This window comes from Macrobrachium nipponense, chromosome 43 (genome assembly GCF_015104395.2).
Source record: "Macrobrachium nipponense isolate FS-2020 chromosome 43, ASM1510439v2, whole genome shotgun sequence".
Taxonomy (NCBI): domain Eukaryota; kingdom Metazoa; phylum Arthropoda; class Malacostraca; order Decapoda; family Palaemonidae; genus Macrobrachium; species Macrobrachium nipponense.
Genome location: NC_061104.1, coordinates 29002288 through 29018897, shown reverse-complemented (window position 1 = coordinate 29018897; position 16610 = coordinate 29002288). Strand labels below are relative to the sequence as shown.

General features: G+C 35.8%; 1 protein-coding gene across 1 annotated transcript in view; it reads right to left on the bottom strand.

Moving 5' to 3' along the window:
- The window catches only part of LOC135213619 (uncharacterized), a 23917-nt gene extending 7872 nt beyond the window's left edge, over nt 1-16045 (bottom strand). Inside the window, exons 1-5 of the mRNA XM_064247646.1 lie at nt 15912-16045; nt 3705-4100; nt 3126-3379; nt 2623-2764; nt 1305-1435 (exon numbers count right to left, since the gene is read on the bottom strand). Of these exons, the coding sequence (XP_064103716.1) occupies nt 1305-1435; nt 2623-2764; nt 3126-3379; nt 3705-4100; nt 15912-15993 (1005 nt within the window). The 5' untranslated portion in view covers nt 15994-16045. The remainder of the gene's footprint in view (nt 1-1304; nt 1436-2622; nt 2765-3125; nt 3380-3704; nt 4101-15911) is intronic.
- Between the last annotated feature and the right edge of the window lie 565 nt (nt 16046-16610).

Genomic DNA, 16610 nt, shown 5'->3' with positions numbered 1-16610 from the left:
ATCTATATTAGTATATATCTACATATACATATTATTATATACATGATAACATATATATACATATGCCATTATAAATATACAATATACATATCTATATACATAATCATATTATAGTATACAATATACATATAATATATATAGCATATAACATTATAGACATAATACATATATATATATATATTACATATTATATCTACAATATATACATTACATAGTCTACCATCCGATAGATTATGCATATAACATATACATATATATATCCATATTACATATATTATCGTACATTATACATATAACTTATACATATACATTAAACATTTATAGACATACACATATATATATTATACACATATACATATCCATACACATCATTATTACATAATCATATATACAATATACATATATTACATGTACATAATATTACCCATATACCTAACACTATAATAATACGTACACATATATAGATATATACACAAATATAACATACACATATATATACATTATATATACATATATTAATACATATATACACATGTATACATCATATCTATATATATATATACACATATATATACATATACATATAATATACCTATATACACACCCACACACACACACAACACACATTATATATATATATACACATCTATATACATATACATAATTATACATATATACACACACACACACACAACACACACACATAGACATATATATTTATATCTATATATATATAATATTTATACATACCTAGATTTTATTATTATTATATATATATATTATATATATAATATAGAATAGACATTATATCTACATTAACAATATAACCTACATATATCATGTAATAATTATATTTATATATAATATATATTATATAATATATATAATTTTCATAATATATATATATATATATATTATCAACACATTAATTAATACATATACATATATATATTATATATATATATATATATATTTATATATATTAATATATATTATTAATATATATTGTACATACAGAATACACACACACACACCACATGTATATAGATATATATATATACTATATATACCTTATTATCTACATACAATATATATGTAATATCTATTATATAGATAGTATATTAACATCTATATATATATATATATATATAAGATAATATATGACACATCAGATATATTACCATATATTATATTAGATATATATATATATATATAGATATATATATATACATAATATATATGTTACATACATGAATACACACCCACACACACATGTATATATATAAATGAAAAATAAAACTCACTCGTTTAAATTTTTTGATGCCAAAATAGATACCAAAACCTAGGACGAAGGATACGCCAATGATAATTGCGGTCATACTCGAAATAAACTGGATGTCTTTGGCGTCGTCTCCAAGAACAGTACAACCTTCACCTGTTGGGAAAAGTTTGATCAGTAGAAATAAACTTTGACTGTCGGGTTTTGCGTCTAAGGAGAAAAATCTTTCAATGTTAGTCCGTTTCTGAGTACCTTTTAGTTTATCACAGTCTTTTTTTCTTGCCGACATAAAATCATTTCACTGATCGCAATTCCTGTTACTATTTCACTAGTTCTACGGGTGACTTTGGACTTTTCATGCATCAAATTGCGAATTATGGAGAACAAAGTGATGTAATGTTGCTTAGATTTATCTAAGGGAATAACTGCGGGTTCTTCTGCCACTTCCTATGGACGCAGCTCTAGGAATGAAAATAACCGATTGGTTTCAGTTCTTAAAATTCATGAATTTCAGAATTAATGGAAATTTGCTTATTATAATTTCAATTATAAAAAAGAGGAATTAAATCTTTAGAATTCCACTGGGAAAACCCGCTGCCACTTGTACGATAACACTTTATGATTTATTTCCCTAAAACCAGGTTAAAAACGTTTTATTGAATGCCCATGTATTTGGAGAAACCTCGATTTGAAAAGGTCTCATTAAGAGAAAAAGAGTTTGTGGTGGTTCCGTTTTATGGGTGTCTTACCTATCCTTTTAAAAACTGAGAGTCAAATTAGTTTAGGTAAATAATGAATTCCAATAAAAAAAAATAAAAAATGATTTCTTAGGGGCTACTTACTTTCCAGGTAGTCACGAGTAACGTAGCTTCCTTCGATGTTCAAGAATCTCAAAGTCGTCTTATAGGTTTCCTCCAAGAGGAGTTTGCTTCCATTAAGAGTTTTGTGTTAGGAAAAAGTTTGACAAGAAGAAATTAATTTTCTCCTGCGTTTTGCGTCTATGGAGAAATATCTTCCAATGTTATTCCGTTTCTGAGTACCCTTTAGTTTACCACAGCCGTTTTTCTTATCGACATAAAATGATTTCACTGATTGCAACCCCAGCCACCCTTTTCACTGGTTCTGCAGGTGAATTTGGACTCTTCTTGCATCAAAGTGCCGTCACTTGTGGCTTGCCGGTTATGTGATCTACGCACTTATTTTGCAAAGCGGGGTCTTTACTGAAGCCATGAAGAGGCTGCTGACACCATTCCCAAAGCATTCACAGAATAATCTTAATCACTAGAGCAACGAAAATAAAAGTTTCTCTACAAAATAATGTACTTGCGAACTAGGTTACTCACCTGAAGGATGTTTCTTTGTACTGGAAAAGTTTTGCTGGTGAAGTATGGCAGTGAAAGCGTAGCCCTTATCCTTTTTTACCGACAGATGATCAGGAAGTTTCGATAAAGTGACACGTTCTAAAAGTTTCCCATGTGTCGCATCCTGCAAGAGACATTTCCCGACTTTCAAGAACACGCAGCAGACACAAGAGTGTAGGGTCAATTACTTTTTAATGGGCTGCTTGTAAGAGAAAGAGCTGGCAGTATCAGCAAGGACCTTTCACTTATACGAGAAAAATACTTTAAAAGGTAAGATATAAATATATAATCTGATGACTTCAAGTTGTAGGATATTATGCTTCAATGTAGTGGGAATTTCATATCTAAAAAAAAAAAGAATTATAACCACATAATACGAAGTGCCAGTTGCCTCGACCATTTTCAAACTCATAGTTTGAAGTAATGTCCTGGTGAGAAAATAGAGGGCCGTACCTTTCAAGGCAATTTAGAAAATCTCGACTTACCTTGATCAAGCAGACGACTCCATGGCCACCAGATTCACAATCAATAGTTATGTTGTGACTTATGAATTTGGGCAGAGGGTCATTCCCTTCGATAGAAATAATTGTCTGATTACTCCACCTTAAAGGATATTCCTTTGACCCAAGTTTTATCGAGCCATATATATCTTTTGTGGAGAACAAAGTGATGTAATGTTGCTTAGATTTATCTAAGGGAATAACTGCCGGTTCACCTGCCACTTCCCATGTACGCAGCTCTAAGAATGAAAACAACCGATTGGTTTCAGTTCTTCAAATGCATGTTTATTAATTTCAATTCTAAAAACAAGTATTTAATCATAAGACTTCCACTAATGCAGGTAAAATTTGTACTATAACGCTGAATGAGTTATCTTCCTCTAACCAGCTTAAAATCGCTTTAGAGAATGTCCATGAATTTGCAGAAACATCGATTTAAAAAGGTCTCATTAAGAGAAGAGAGTTAGGGGTGGTTCCCTTCTGATGGTGTCTTACAACTCTTATTAAAAACCTTGAAGCAAATAAATGAATTTCAATGAAAAAAAAATCTCCGATGCTACTTACTTTCCAGGCAATCGAGAGTAACGTTGCTTCCTTCGATTCTCAAGGATTTCAAAGTGTTGTTATAGGTTTCCTCCAGGAGGAGTTTGCTTCCATTCAGAGTTACGTAAAACAGCTTGTACTGATTGTTAATTTCGAGACGGAATGTGGCCCAGCCTTTCATGACCTCCCAGGCGAGTTTGGACTCATTTTGGCTCTTTTCATGTATCCCTGTGCGCCGGGTGAATTTGTATTTCTTTCTGAAAAACTCAATTTTATCATGCCAAATCTCTTTTTCCTTTTCTTCAAATGTTATTGTTAAATTTAAAATGGAGTCTTCTCCTCCTGTCGGTACCCAAAAACCAATCTCGAACCCTATCGTCCTAATGTTCACTTCCTGATAGTCATTAACTGCACAATCTGAAAAATGGAAAAATTGAGTTAAGTGTTTCGAATCCCGACCAGGCAGATGCATTTATCAGACATAATTCCTCTTGGGTATGAATTACCTCCCACGGTGAAGTGAGCTGGATATAGTCCAGGGCCCAGAGGGGTGAACCTGGTTTTGCCGGATAAAGTTTTTTTCTCTGCTGTTTCTTGCAGCCTGGGGGTAGTTCTTTAAGATTTAGGGGGGTGCCCAGTCATATCCCTTGAGCATTTCGAGATATTAAGCCCTTTCTATCGGACACGTCCAAATAATGAGGAAAAACTTAATATTTTCAACAAACATCTTTTTTTTCCATATTTCATGTTAAAAATTCAGATCAAATGCACTCATTTTATTGTCTCTGATATTTATTCATACAATACAATCAGCGACATCAAGTCTAGATGTAAACTATAGTGAATTAACCCTTTTCTAGTCATTTCACATAAGAGAAATCCGACAACTTTACTTCCATGCAATATTTTTAACTGGCCGAAGAAGAATGCCAGCTATCTACATTCTACATGGTATAGGAAGGGATATTTTATTTTGAACCCTCTTGCCAACTATCTGATTCAAAAGTATCATTTCATAAGAACAAGAAGTCCTGAAATCTGTTGCCAGAAAGTCAGATTGAGGAACCCTGCCAATCTAAATTACGTATGGTGGCTAGTTCAGGCTACTGAAGTCTCGAACACCCAACACTGAAGCATGCACTAAACTTGGTGCAAGGTAAACCTTTAACCCTGCAACTGCATTTCTTGGTGCTACAAGGGTAATCAGTTTTGCAGCCACATTTGATCATTTCTAATATGTTGCCAGGGGCAGGTTTTGTGTTGTCTGGTAAAGAAGTGGGGCATAGTGTCTTGTTTGCTGTGTTCCTCTTCCATCCGTATTCCTCTGGTCTTAGCTCTGGGCTGGCATCAATTGATCGCCATAAGACTGTCTGAAAATGTGCCCTCTTCACATTTTCGATGAATGCCTCTCTCGTAGGTGGTAGGGCAGCTAAATCAGAAGTAGACGTGTGGCCTTTCCCACTCTTTTTTCCCCATACAAGCAGTCTGGTGTGTGACATATCTCTGCTTTCCTTGAAACCATAACAAGTTGAAATGAAACGAGTGGCTTGAGCAATCACTTCTGGGAGGGATGCATCAACATTTCCAATAGCTGATAGGTCACATCCATTTTTCAGGATTTTGACTACTGTTCCTTTACCAGAGCCGGTGATTCCATGGTAAGTGGCACTTCCACTCCTGCCATTTGATAGTGATACAGGAGCAGAACGAAAACATCAGTATCGTCAGAGATAACAGCAGTTTGTCTGGCCTCCCCAACACAATGCAAGACTTGTTGGACTATGATTATATCAGACTGTTCTTGGTGGGTTTCCAGGTCGTACCGAGTCTCTCTTTCTTCGTTTCTGACTTGCAGGGGACAACTATCCTCGCCTGTGTCAACCAACTTGTGTTCTCTGATACTCTGCAGATGGAAAAGCCTATCTTGAGTCAGCTTATCAAATAGGATTTGAATCAGCTGTTTCTTGTTTACAACTGAAAACAGGACAACCTTCTGGGCAGGCAACTTAGTTGTTCGAAGAAGGTGATGTTTCCATGTAACTCCTGTCTCTCTTCCATCTCGTGTTGTGGACTTAATGCTATACTCATGATATCTGTCGAAGATGAGGTAGATGTCACTATTGATTAGATATGAAGCCATCCTTTTCTTGACATTCACAACGAAATCAGCTACGCAACCATCCGTAGGCCAATGTATAGTCCAAAGAAGGGCCGATCCATCTATGACAGTGACATCTGCATTACCAGTAATCCTTCGTGAGACTTCTACCTGGAGCGACCTCTTGAGTGTGGACTTTGATCTACCAATCCTCATTCCTTTTTTCGTGAACATTGCCGTTGGGACAGGAGCAAGCTCATAAGACAGGACATCCTTCACATCAATCTCTCGGTCACTAGATAACAATGCAATGACTCTTCAGTAGATGGCATTCAGATCATACACTTCTGAGTCACCAATCTTGATAGACGTGCATGATGCTGCCATAGTCTCCACTTTCTTGGAGATTGTGCTGTAAAACCCTCCTGAGCAAGTCTTCTCAAAACCTTCCAACAACCCCTCTATGATCAGTACTGAGTTTTTGACGTTGACACATGCTGGGGCTATCTTCCCACTGATGATGTTGACAATGCTTCCATCTGGATGCTGCTTGGGGTCAAGGGGATCCATGCTCGAGTCAAGTTTACTTCGAAGTCCATCCCTGTCCTTTCTATCAGCTTGAATCCTTGATTTGCCCTCCTCTTTGTAGTGCAACTGGATCCTGCTGACCTCCATCTCCTCTTCCATTTCTAGCATCTGGGATTCCATCCTGCAGCAGATGTGACGACTAAGTGCCCATATTTTCAATGCATTCTGCTTAAGTGTTATGCCTATGATAACTTCTGAACTATGTCCGTACTTCATGAAGGTCGATTCTATGAACTGGTCACTCCAGAGTCAATTCCAAATACCAAGTACGTGGCACATGATGTGTTGTCCTTTCAGGAAGAGGCGCTCAACATGACATGGGAGTTTATCCATGGAACGGACATAGTATAGACCATACCGGGCATAATTGACGTGACCCGCTGCAAAATAATACGGAAGCATCTTTCGGAATCTTGCCAGATGAAGAAGCCAGTCACCCTCGCGTTCAGTACTGATATACGTCATCATCAGCAATACAGGCTTGACCAAGATCTCAACCCACAGTTTCACTGTCCTGCTCTCAGTGGCAATCTCATCTAACGCTTACATCATGTCATCTGCAGTCGTGAAATGATGACCAATGAACAGGCTGCTGATGTTTTCTTTATCAATTTTATGGCTTGAAATATATGCAGTAAATATTTTGGAAAATATTAGTATACAGAAAGCAATAGGAAAATACCTAGACCCCAGGCAGATATAATTCAATGAGAAATACAGAAAATTATTTTTTTCGACTATGGGCGCGTCCTACAATAATCAGATGGAAAGGGCTTAATATCTCAAAATGCTCTAGGGATATGACTGGGCACCCCCCTAAATCTTAAAGAGCTACTCCCAGGCTGCAAGAAACAGCAGAGAAAAAAACTTTATCCGGCAAATCCAGGTTCCTCAAAAATCAAGGGTTTGGGCCCTGGACTAATATATGGATATATGGCATATAGGGAACTATTCAACTCATGAACAAGTGTTTCAAAGAAATAAATTTCTGACTCACATCGGGATTGAATTCGTGTCTCTCAAATGAAAGGCCAGGACGCTACCAACTGAACCACCCGAATGGGTAGTTAAAAGACTGGGGCTCAAACCCTAGGCGAGTCAGAAATTTAAATGTATATATTTATATAAATAATATAATACATTAATGTATATATAGATACAATATATATACATATGTAAGTGTTTACATAATAAAAATATGGAATGTTAGTCCATAAATATAAAAGACTAAAACTAAAGAGGTCAACCAGATTGCTTGCAGGAATGTGATCAGACTAGAGACGCTAAAGATTACGTATACAATAAAAGTAGGCTAAGTTGACATGCCGTCACCTGTAGTCATTCAATTGTTTATAAACTTTAGTCCAAGCTTCCTGCTTGAGACAAACACCATGACCTATAGCTCAAGCGGCCTACGTGATTAGTAACTATGTCATCTGATTGTATGTTCATATGTTCGAGCTACTATCTGCTTCCTTCATAACTTGTAACGGAGATGGTAGACAGAGCAGAATAGAGTTAGCTATCGTCATTAGAAGACCTGTACCTCTTTACCTAAGCTTTATCATGTAGAGGGAATAGAATTAGCCATCATCATTGGCAGAAGCGATCAAGCTATCGTCATTAGAAGACTTGTACAATCATACCTGATCTTCACCATGTAAATTCAGAGAATATAAGTATTTTTGTACTTCGTGGTTTCTACTAGATCCTCACCTCCTCACCGAATCATCATGAGTTTAACACATCGTCGTCATAACCAAGAAGATAATACCGACTTCGTAAGTGATCTACAAACCCCAAGACACTCCACTGAATATGGAAGTGCAATACCAACCGACTTAGCGTAAGATTATCGCAAGTCTAACATAACCTCATAGGGCGCCTTCTTATACAAGGCAACAGCCCTAAAAGTGGTGGCAGCGGTCCAGAAGAACTCTACAACTTCTCCGAAGAAAAACCAGAATAATAAATCATGAAGTCAACGACGACGAAAGCAAGAGATTCTTCAAGCAACTTAGTATTATCGTTTAGTGAATAACTTCAAGAAACAAAACCGACGTGTCCTTTTTCCTACGGCAACGCAAGCTTCGTCTCTCATTAGAATCATTCAAGAAAACATCGTTATTGAGCGTTTCCGGCACTTCAAGAAACAAACCGAACGCGTCTACAGCATTGGATCTACAAGGGCTCGAATCATCCAAACATCGCGCACGGGGGAAACTCAAGCCAAAAAAACCACCAGGGTCATCCGCTAAATAGAGAAGGAGGACCAAGGCCGTGTGTCGTTATCGGAACACCGGGACTTCCCACAAAAGCAAGCTAAGTACAATTTTTTATTCATTTGGAGTAACTTTGAGTGTTTCCTTTGCAGGTCGAATTTCGTTATTCCTGTGGCTGAAGTTACGAGACACTTGCTTAATCTTACTTATACAGAAATTATCTACATCATTGAGATTTCGCTACTGCAAGTTTTTTATCTTTGAGTGTCTGTTTCCAGAAGTTCTACTGAAATATCATAATCATATACTATGTTAATTTTATCATTTTGGGTGATCATTAATCCCTTACGTAACTAATCATATTAAACAGTGAATATGCGTTTACGCAGTGGACGTCTGTATTTATACAGATGCATGGATAGGGTTGTTAAGCACCGTAGTGATTAGAAAACACACAATAACAAGTGGAACACCTGTACGAATCTAGATAAATTAGAGGTAAGACTATTTCGGGTCATGACAATAAATGCTCCTTTGCAAGTCCCGATCGCAGTTTTAGCCTTGAGTTTTTTTATTTATATAAAATATCGAACCTCAAATGACTCAACTTAACTTTAAAAAAATACGGCTGGACTGCAAGGAATAACATGCCTATAAAAAACTTTCATTAGGCTAAATGCGCTGACCAGGATCCTTCACTATTTCAAATTTTAGCAAAGAATGAAGTAAACAACAGCAATTACAAACGGTTAATATTGAATGCAGTAGAGATAACTTATTTTAATAGTAATCGTTCAATTCTTTATAGTTCGTCATTCATATGTTCGTTGTTTTATACATAACTAGCAGCAACTAGCTAAAAACTTACAATACGTTGTCGATGGTAATAAAGAGAAGGATCCTAATTATTAAAAAAAGAAATAGGTAAACAGTAGCCCTTTCAGAAACAAACAAATCGTGCTTAAGCACTTGGGTACTGTGTCATCCAGTCAAGCGGTCAAGGTTAGTCAAAACTGCCGAAGTGTTCAAAGCATAGCAAATTCCACACAATAAGCGACTCTAGCAGAGTGGGAAAAGCGATGTTGGATCATGCATGCCAATATCTTTTTGAATTAAAAAGGATTTTTCCTATGAATCACACGACAGTATCAAGTAATCAGAGCAGGTTCTAGTAATTTTAATACATTAAGTTATTATAAATACTGGTGGATTAAGCCCAACTGTAAGCGCCGTAAAAATTAGAATATCTTGATTTATTCCTTTAGTACACGTAATATCCTGTATTTACGGACTCACCGTCTGTTGTTCGAACTTCCCTAATGAGAAGTCCGGATAAGCGAGCGCTTACAGATACCTCTATAGTTATAAAAAAACATTGATCTGTATCTAGTGTAATTGTAAGATCCATCTAGGGGTATACAAAATATTATCTTACATCCTGCAAAATAAGGCGTGTTTATCAAAGGAAAATCCTATAAACCTTCAAACATATTAAAATCCGTTTGAACAAAAAGAGACAGTTAAGCAAATAATAACTTATATAGAGGAACAAATCATTGTCTCATAAATCGTGATATTGTTCAACGACCCAACAGAATTCTCCTACAACCGCAGTCGCAGTTTGCACGCAAAATCTCGAGAAGCATGCCCCCTCGAATGTCTTAGTGCGTGTAAAAAGACCTTGCTGGGAAATGAAATTTTAATCCTTCCCGACACTCTGAAATATAACGATTTCCGCGAACAAAGCCCTAGACACGGTTGACTCGCAGCAACAAGTGAATCTAGTAATCCACAAAAACCTATACATATAAATATCGCATTTTTTTTATTGTTGCTAATTTTTAATCCCGCCCAACCAGTCGTAGATGAATCTCTCATACTCTATCTAAAGTAATATCCGTAAAGTCATTCAAGCAGAGGTGATTCAGCAAAAATTTTTTTTTTTTTTTTATCTTTTATCTGAATACCAGGAAGTTTCTCTACTAGCGAGTGATCTCTGGGAGAAAAAACGGATGTCATTGAAAACAAAATACGGTCTAAGGACAAACATAAAGCTATATACGTACCTTCGCATAGACTCTCAATGAAATTTCAAAATAGAGGTAAATGACGAAGTTGAAAAATGTTAGTAATAGGAGTCATTAGGAAATCAAATAAGCCCATATAATTTTTCCCTCAAACGTCATGCCATAAAAGATCGGACTTGGCGTATCTGCGTAGATTTCTGTCGCTTAAACAAGGAAACGACTCCCGATAGTTTCCAGTGCCATGTACCGACGACATCTCATCTCTGTTAGGTTAGAATAAATTTTTCACCAGCTTGGACTTACTTAAAGGCTTTTACCTGATACCATTACCTAAGTGATTGTACCTCATATACCGTTTTCAGCATACTCAGGGGACATTATCAAATTTTACGTATGCCTCCGGCTTACGTTGAGCCCCAATTATAATATAGTGTTTGGAGACTTTTAGGGGATACCCTACATGCCTATATGGTTGGTCTTATAATCTTTTCTAAATACTTTAGAAGTACATTCACATAAACTAGAGCTAGTGCTACAGAGACAAAGACAAATAATCTCAGAGTAAAATATCTAAATGTGAGTTTTTAAAAACCGAACATGTTTATCTAGGTTTTATGTGTCTAGTCAAGGTCTTAAAGTAGTCCATGGTAAGGTGTCGGCTATTCATAACTTCCGGTACCTATTAACGTAAAAGGGGGATACAGCACTTTGGCGCTGTAGTGGGTATTACAATCGTATGTAAATATGTAACTCTTCAATCATGACAGCTCCTTTAACAGATCTTACGAAGAAGAGCGTAGATTTATTATGGTCTAAAAAGCATCAACAGGCGTTCGATATCTTAAAAGTGGAATAATGCAGCTCACCTAACTTAAAAATCCCTGATTTGAATAAGGAATTTTTTTTTTTATTGCAATAGACGCCTCAGACCAAGGGGTAAGAGGGGTATTACTTCAGTAATATGAGAAATAGTTCTTCCCTATAGCTTTTTATTCACATAAACTAAAGCCCTCTGAAAGTAAATATGCAGTAATAGGCAAGGAAGGGCTAGGTATCGTTAACTCACTAGTACATTTCAAGTTCATAATCTACGGCTATCCTGTTAAAGTCCTCACTGAGCTTAAGTCACTTACCGAGTTTTTCAAAGGCTTTAATCACAGTCCAAAAGGAACTCGGTGACAAATGATCATTCAGGTCTTTGGAGCCAAGATAAGATCTCTACCTGGGAAAACAATTATCATAGCTGACGCATTATCCCGCCATCCCGCACCATACTGCAAAGAACCATTAATTAGACTAAAAGATATAGAAACATCCGTGCCTATTGTTAAAACCGTATCTAAACAAGAAAATTCCTTAACCCAAGAGATCGCGAGCATTGAATATCTGGGTCGGAGCGCCGAACTGTTACAAACTGAACAAAGCAAGAGTCAACAGCGATAAACAAAACAATAAACACTTCGAACGGAAACAGGGTCAGCGGCTAAGCAAAAACAATAAACACTTCGAGCAGAAACCCTAAAGCAAAAGTATATTTAAAGTATGTGTATCAGAATAATGTAATCAAATGTAATATTATATGTAGGTCCGTGACGAGGAAAACCCAAAGAACACAGCAGGTGACTAACGACCAGGTAGTAGTAATAATCTCTTTCATACCAATCGTCATAAACTGGTTGCATTCCGTCATCCAGGGTTCCCTATTATGTCACAGAAAGCCAAATCACTGTTTTACTGGCCTACGATGCTTACAGATATAAAAAGCACATAACTAATTGTAACACGTGTCATGAAAACAAGGGATACACTAAGACACCTGTCAGTTTAGGGGCCTATCCTGTGCCAAATCAATCCTTGAAAGAATATACGTAGAATTATTAACAGAATTACGAGTCTGACAGAGGGAATAAAGACTTCTTAGTGTCAATAGTTCCTTGACACGTTATATAGAATAAATAGCACTAAAAACAAACACCGCAGTTGAGTGCGTTAGGAATATTTATGAGTGCTAAATCAGTAAACATGGAATTCAACACATGATAATTTGACTCGGGTGGTGTAAATCAATAATCTCCTTAACTTGTGTGAATTCCTATCCATTAAGAAAACCAATAATATATTTTATCACCCAGAGTCAATCGGCTTGGTAGAATAACGGATAAATAAAAAAGTGTCAATGTCTTACGAGTTACATTCGTGATATTGGATCCGAACTGGATTATAGCGATTCTCGCAGTTTTAAATACTTTTATCATTTATATCTTGTATCTGTAGAAATGATACCGCAAGTAGCCTTATACGGTATGCCGCTAGAACACTTTTCCACATATTCAAGCCAACCATTAATTTATCAAATATATATAAAAAAAATAAATATAAATAAATAAATATAAAAAATAAAATAAATATGGATACAAGTGGAGTCAATATAATACACTCCGTAAGAAGTCGGAAGGGTTACAAATTATAATAAAAAAGGAATCACGATAAATCAATAAGCAAAACGTAACCATAGGTTAATTAAATATCCAAATATATATGCGTAAATGTTTGAACTCTAACTTAACGCTTTAGTAATAACAAATAAGCTAAAAGTTCAAACACATATCAAAACCTACTAACATATTGTCTGTCCCGGTGATTTATATTCGTAGTAAAAAAATAAATAATAATAAATAAATAAATAAAATAAAATAAGAGAGATTTTAAAGTCAGGAAGTCTAGAAGTGAAAATGTTATCTATGGAATAATCCTATATGAATCTTATACAGGGCTAATTATATATATAGAATTTGTATGGAAACCTTTTTCATTAGTTTGAATAAGGAATATTTAATTTAACATAAATACATTTATTTACAATCATGCAGATTTCCAACATGAAACTAATATTATATTGTTCAATTTTGGTACTGTTTTTTTTTCAGGCATTCTTTTCGTGTGGGTCGACTATTATTATACTAAGTCGTTTCTTTTACAGCAAGTAACGTAACGCTTAAGCTGGTGACGACGTCATCAGTCTAGAAGATGCCTGTCGCGTTTGCCGACTAATCATTGTTCTTTATAACCTCAATAAACCGCTTGCGAAGCAGGTTGACTGGAGAGAGGAATGCTTAGCTCATGAACTTCACATGTGGTTCATGGGTCACGATGACATGACATATTCTTATCCGTGTGTGCAATGCAATTAGTTAAGGATTGCAATCGTTTTTAAAATGAATAAACAAAATAAGCAAATAGAATTTCTATAACAACAAAATGAATTAATTTTTTTTTCTGAACCTCATAGACAATTAGAGTCAATAATTCAGCTTATGACATGGGTAAACGGACATTTAGAATTATCAAGTCATTCTACATCCCTGTGAGTGGACTCTGATGTGAAATAATAAGAGAGAATAGTGTTTAACGTTCCCCATGTGTCTATTGCCTTAGTACTGATCCTGGAATGCAATCTCTTTGCAGATGCAAATATCTTGTCTAGTTATAGCAATTATTGTTTATATCTCCTAGACTTCAACCTTGAAGATTAGAAGAAATCCTGAAGATACAGTGTAAGTAAAAGGTTCCACACTGCGGTAATCTTAAAATACGCACGTTCTAAAATGTATATTTTTCAAATAAAAATTAAATATTTAATAGTTTCGTCCATCTTAAAGAATTCCGTAGCTCCAAGATAAAGAGTGGAGGAATTTCCAAAGGTGAAAATTTTTTGCATTGTTGACATTAATCATTTTGCAATTTTGAATTTAAGTGAAAGACTGGGATAAATTCATTACTGCAAGAGTTTCTGCAATCAAGGTGAATGTCCGGATACTTTTGTGAGGGGGCTTTAAAAGTGTAAGTTAGTGACTGAAAAAAACAAAAACTATCTTCCATGTTCCTAACTTTATTATTCGCTGCGTTAAGACAGATGATCAACAGCTGGCATTGGATGTCCCTTGCATAAAAAACAATTTTTTTTTTTTTTTGGCAAAGATGAAGTTCTGTTGCAAAATCGTTAAAAATTTTCAAGGCTACGAACTTGACGCCCAAGCTTTCACTGGCGACTCAGTCCCGCACTTATGGTTTTTATTTTTCTGCTTGAATACCAATGTACCGCCTACTGTTGTTAATAGCAGGTAATTCCAGTCAATCTGGTATGAAAATATTTTCTTGGAAAATGTTAGGCTTTTAAACATTAAATTTGGATGGCGAAGTGTAGTAATACACTTTTTGACACATTCATATTTTAATCAGAATTAACGAAAACTCGCTTGAGAATCTAAAGAAAAATAAGATAAACCGCCATTATCAAACTGAGCAGTAGGTATGCCTCTTTAGCAAAAGCGACTTAACGCCGATAAACCGACCACTGTTGAGAACCGTGAGGTGAAGAATTCATCATGTCTGCCAGTTAGTCGAACATTTCATTGATGCAAAGAACTTCATTTTCAAACCTGGGTATATCAAATTTGATAACACTTAGATAACTGGATATTTCTGATTCTTATTCTCCAAGCATCGATTTATTTCCAATGGTGGCAAATTACGCATGATCAACTGATATAAAAGATCATCTGATCATACCAACGTGATCAGTTCACCAACCAGCAATGTCAACAACATAACCATCTAAAACCTAAGCATGTGATTCAGAAATTTCTGCGTCGGAAGACATGACAAACTGAACAAACCAAGATCTTACGAACTCACCGATTAAAAATCCCTTCCCAAGGGTAGAACATGCTACTACGTTGAGTCGGTTTCGAAATTAAATCTTCCCCGAAACCGACGTCCGCCCTACGATAACACACAGATGAGGTCATGTTAAGAGATTCATAGGTCCTAACGCCGAGGGAAATCCAGTGGAGAAGGATTTCTGGGGCCTCACAAGACCCCATAGTAACGACGACGGACCTTATTGAATTACAACAATGTGGACATAGGTATACCCAAGGTCCTTGGGTATACCACTCTTTCCTCCTGTACATTTTTTCTCTCTCTTTTACGCTGCTGAAAGTTCAACTGGTTCTAGTTTACTGCATTCTGGAAAAAATTCTGCTTTTCCTTCCAACATCTGTAGAATTTTCTCTTCGTTACTCTGTAAAAACGTTTAAATAGTACTTTTTCATGAAAATGACTGCACACATGGCCACGCGTGTCTGTTCATGTTAACAGTCTACTTCCGTTATCACGGAATATTCCGGTATCAAAATTACGAGTCACCAAAGAAATGGAATAAGATTTCTCGAAATCTCCTAAAACAGAAAAGGAGAAAAATGGTTTTTTTTTTTTTTTTTCACTTCCTCACCTTTAATATCTGTCCCCGATGGATATGCCAAAACAATTTTCGCGAAAACAAGAAGAAGAAAATGACGTTGTGGTGAGGCCATATTCGTCTTTCGTCTGTACTGCGCAAGTCTCCTGATACAACTGAAGTGCAACTTAGCTGAGCGCGCCTAGATTTCGATAACTGAGAGATAAGATGAATTCATTTTGTGGAGACTTGATTTGAGGGTTGCGTTATCGTCATTTTTTAATTTTATTTCCCCCGAAATATGTGTCTTATAGCCAATAGAAAAGGAGTGAATAAGCACAAAATATACATAAATACATTCCAGGAAGCATAAACGCAAAAATATACGCCAACGCTAAATAATTAAAGCTTAATTACTTCGACTATGAAAGTTACTTCGAAAGGTATAACTGTACATACCATATATACAAGCTTGTACATTTATGCGATAAAGAAAAAAGTAAAAAATGGATATAACCTAAGAAAAAACTCATACATAGTACTACTACATATGAGTACATTTAATTATCACAATTGTAAAAGCATGATATGCCTGACGTACGAGGTTCTCATACGTCAGGCACTTTATAGCAAATTCGTAAGCTATTTTAATAGCCACAATGTCCTCTTACAAGGTTGGCCATGTGTTCAATTTGTAATAACCACAATTCCCTGCTAAGAATGCATTATGATTATTTATGTACGTATATATTT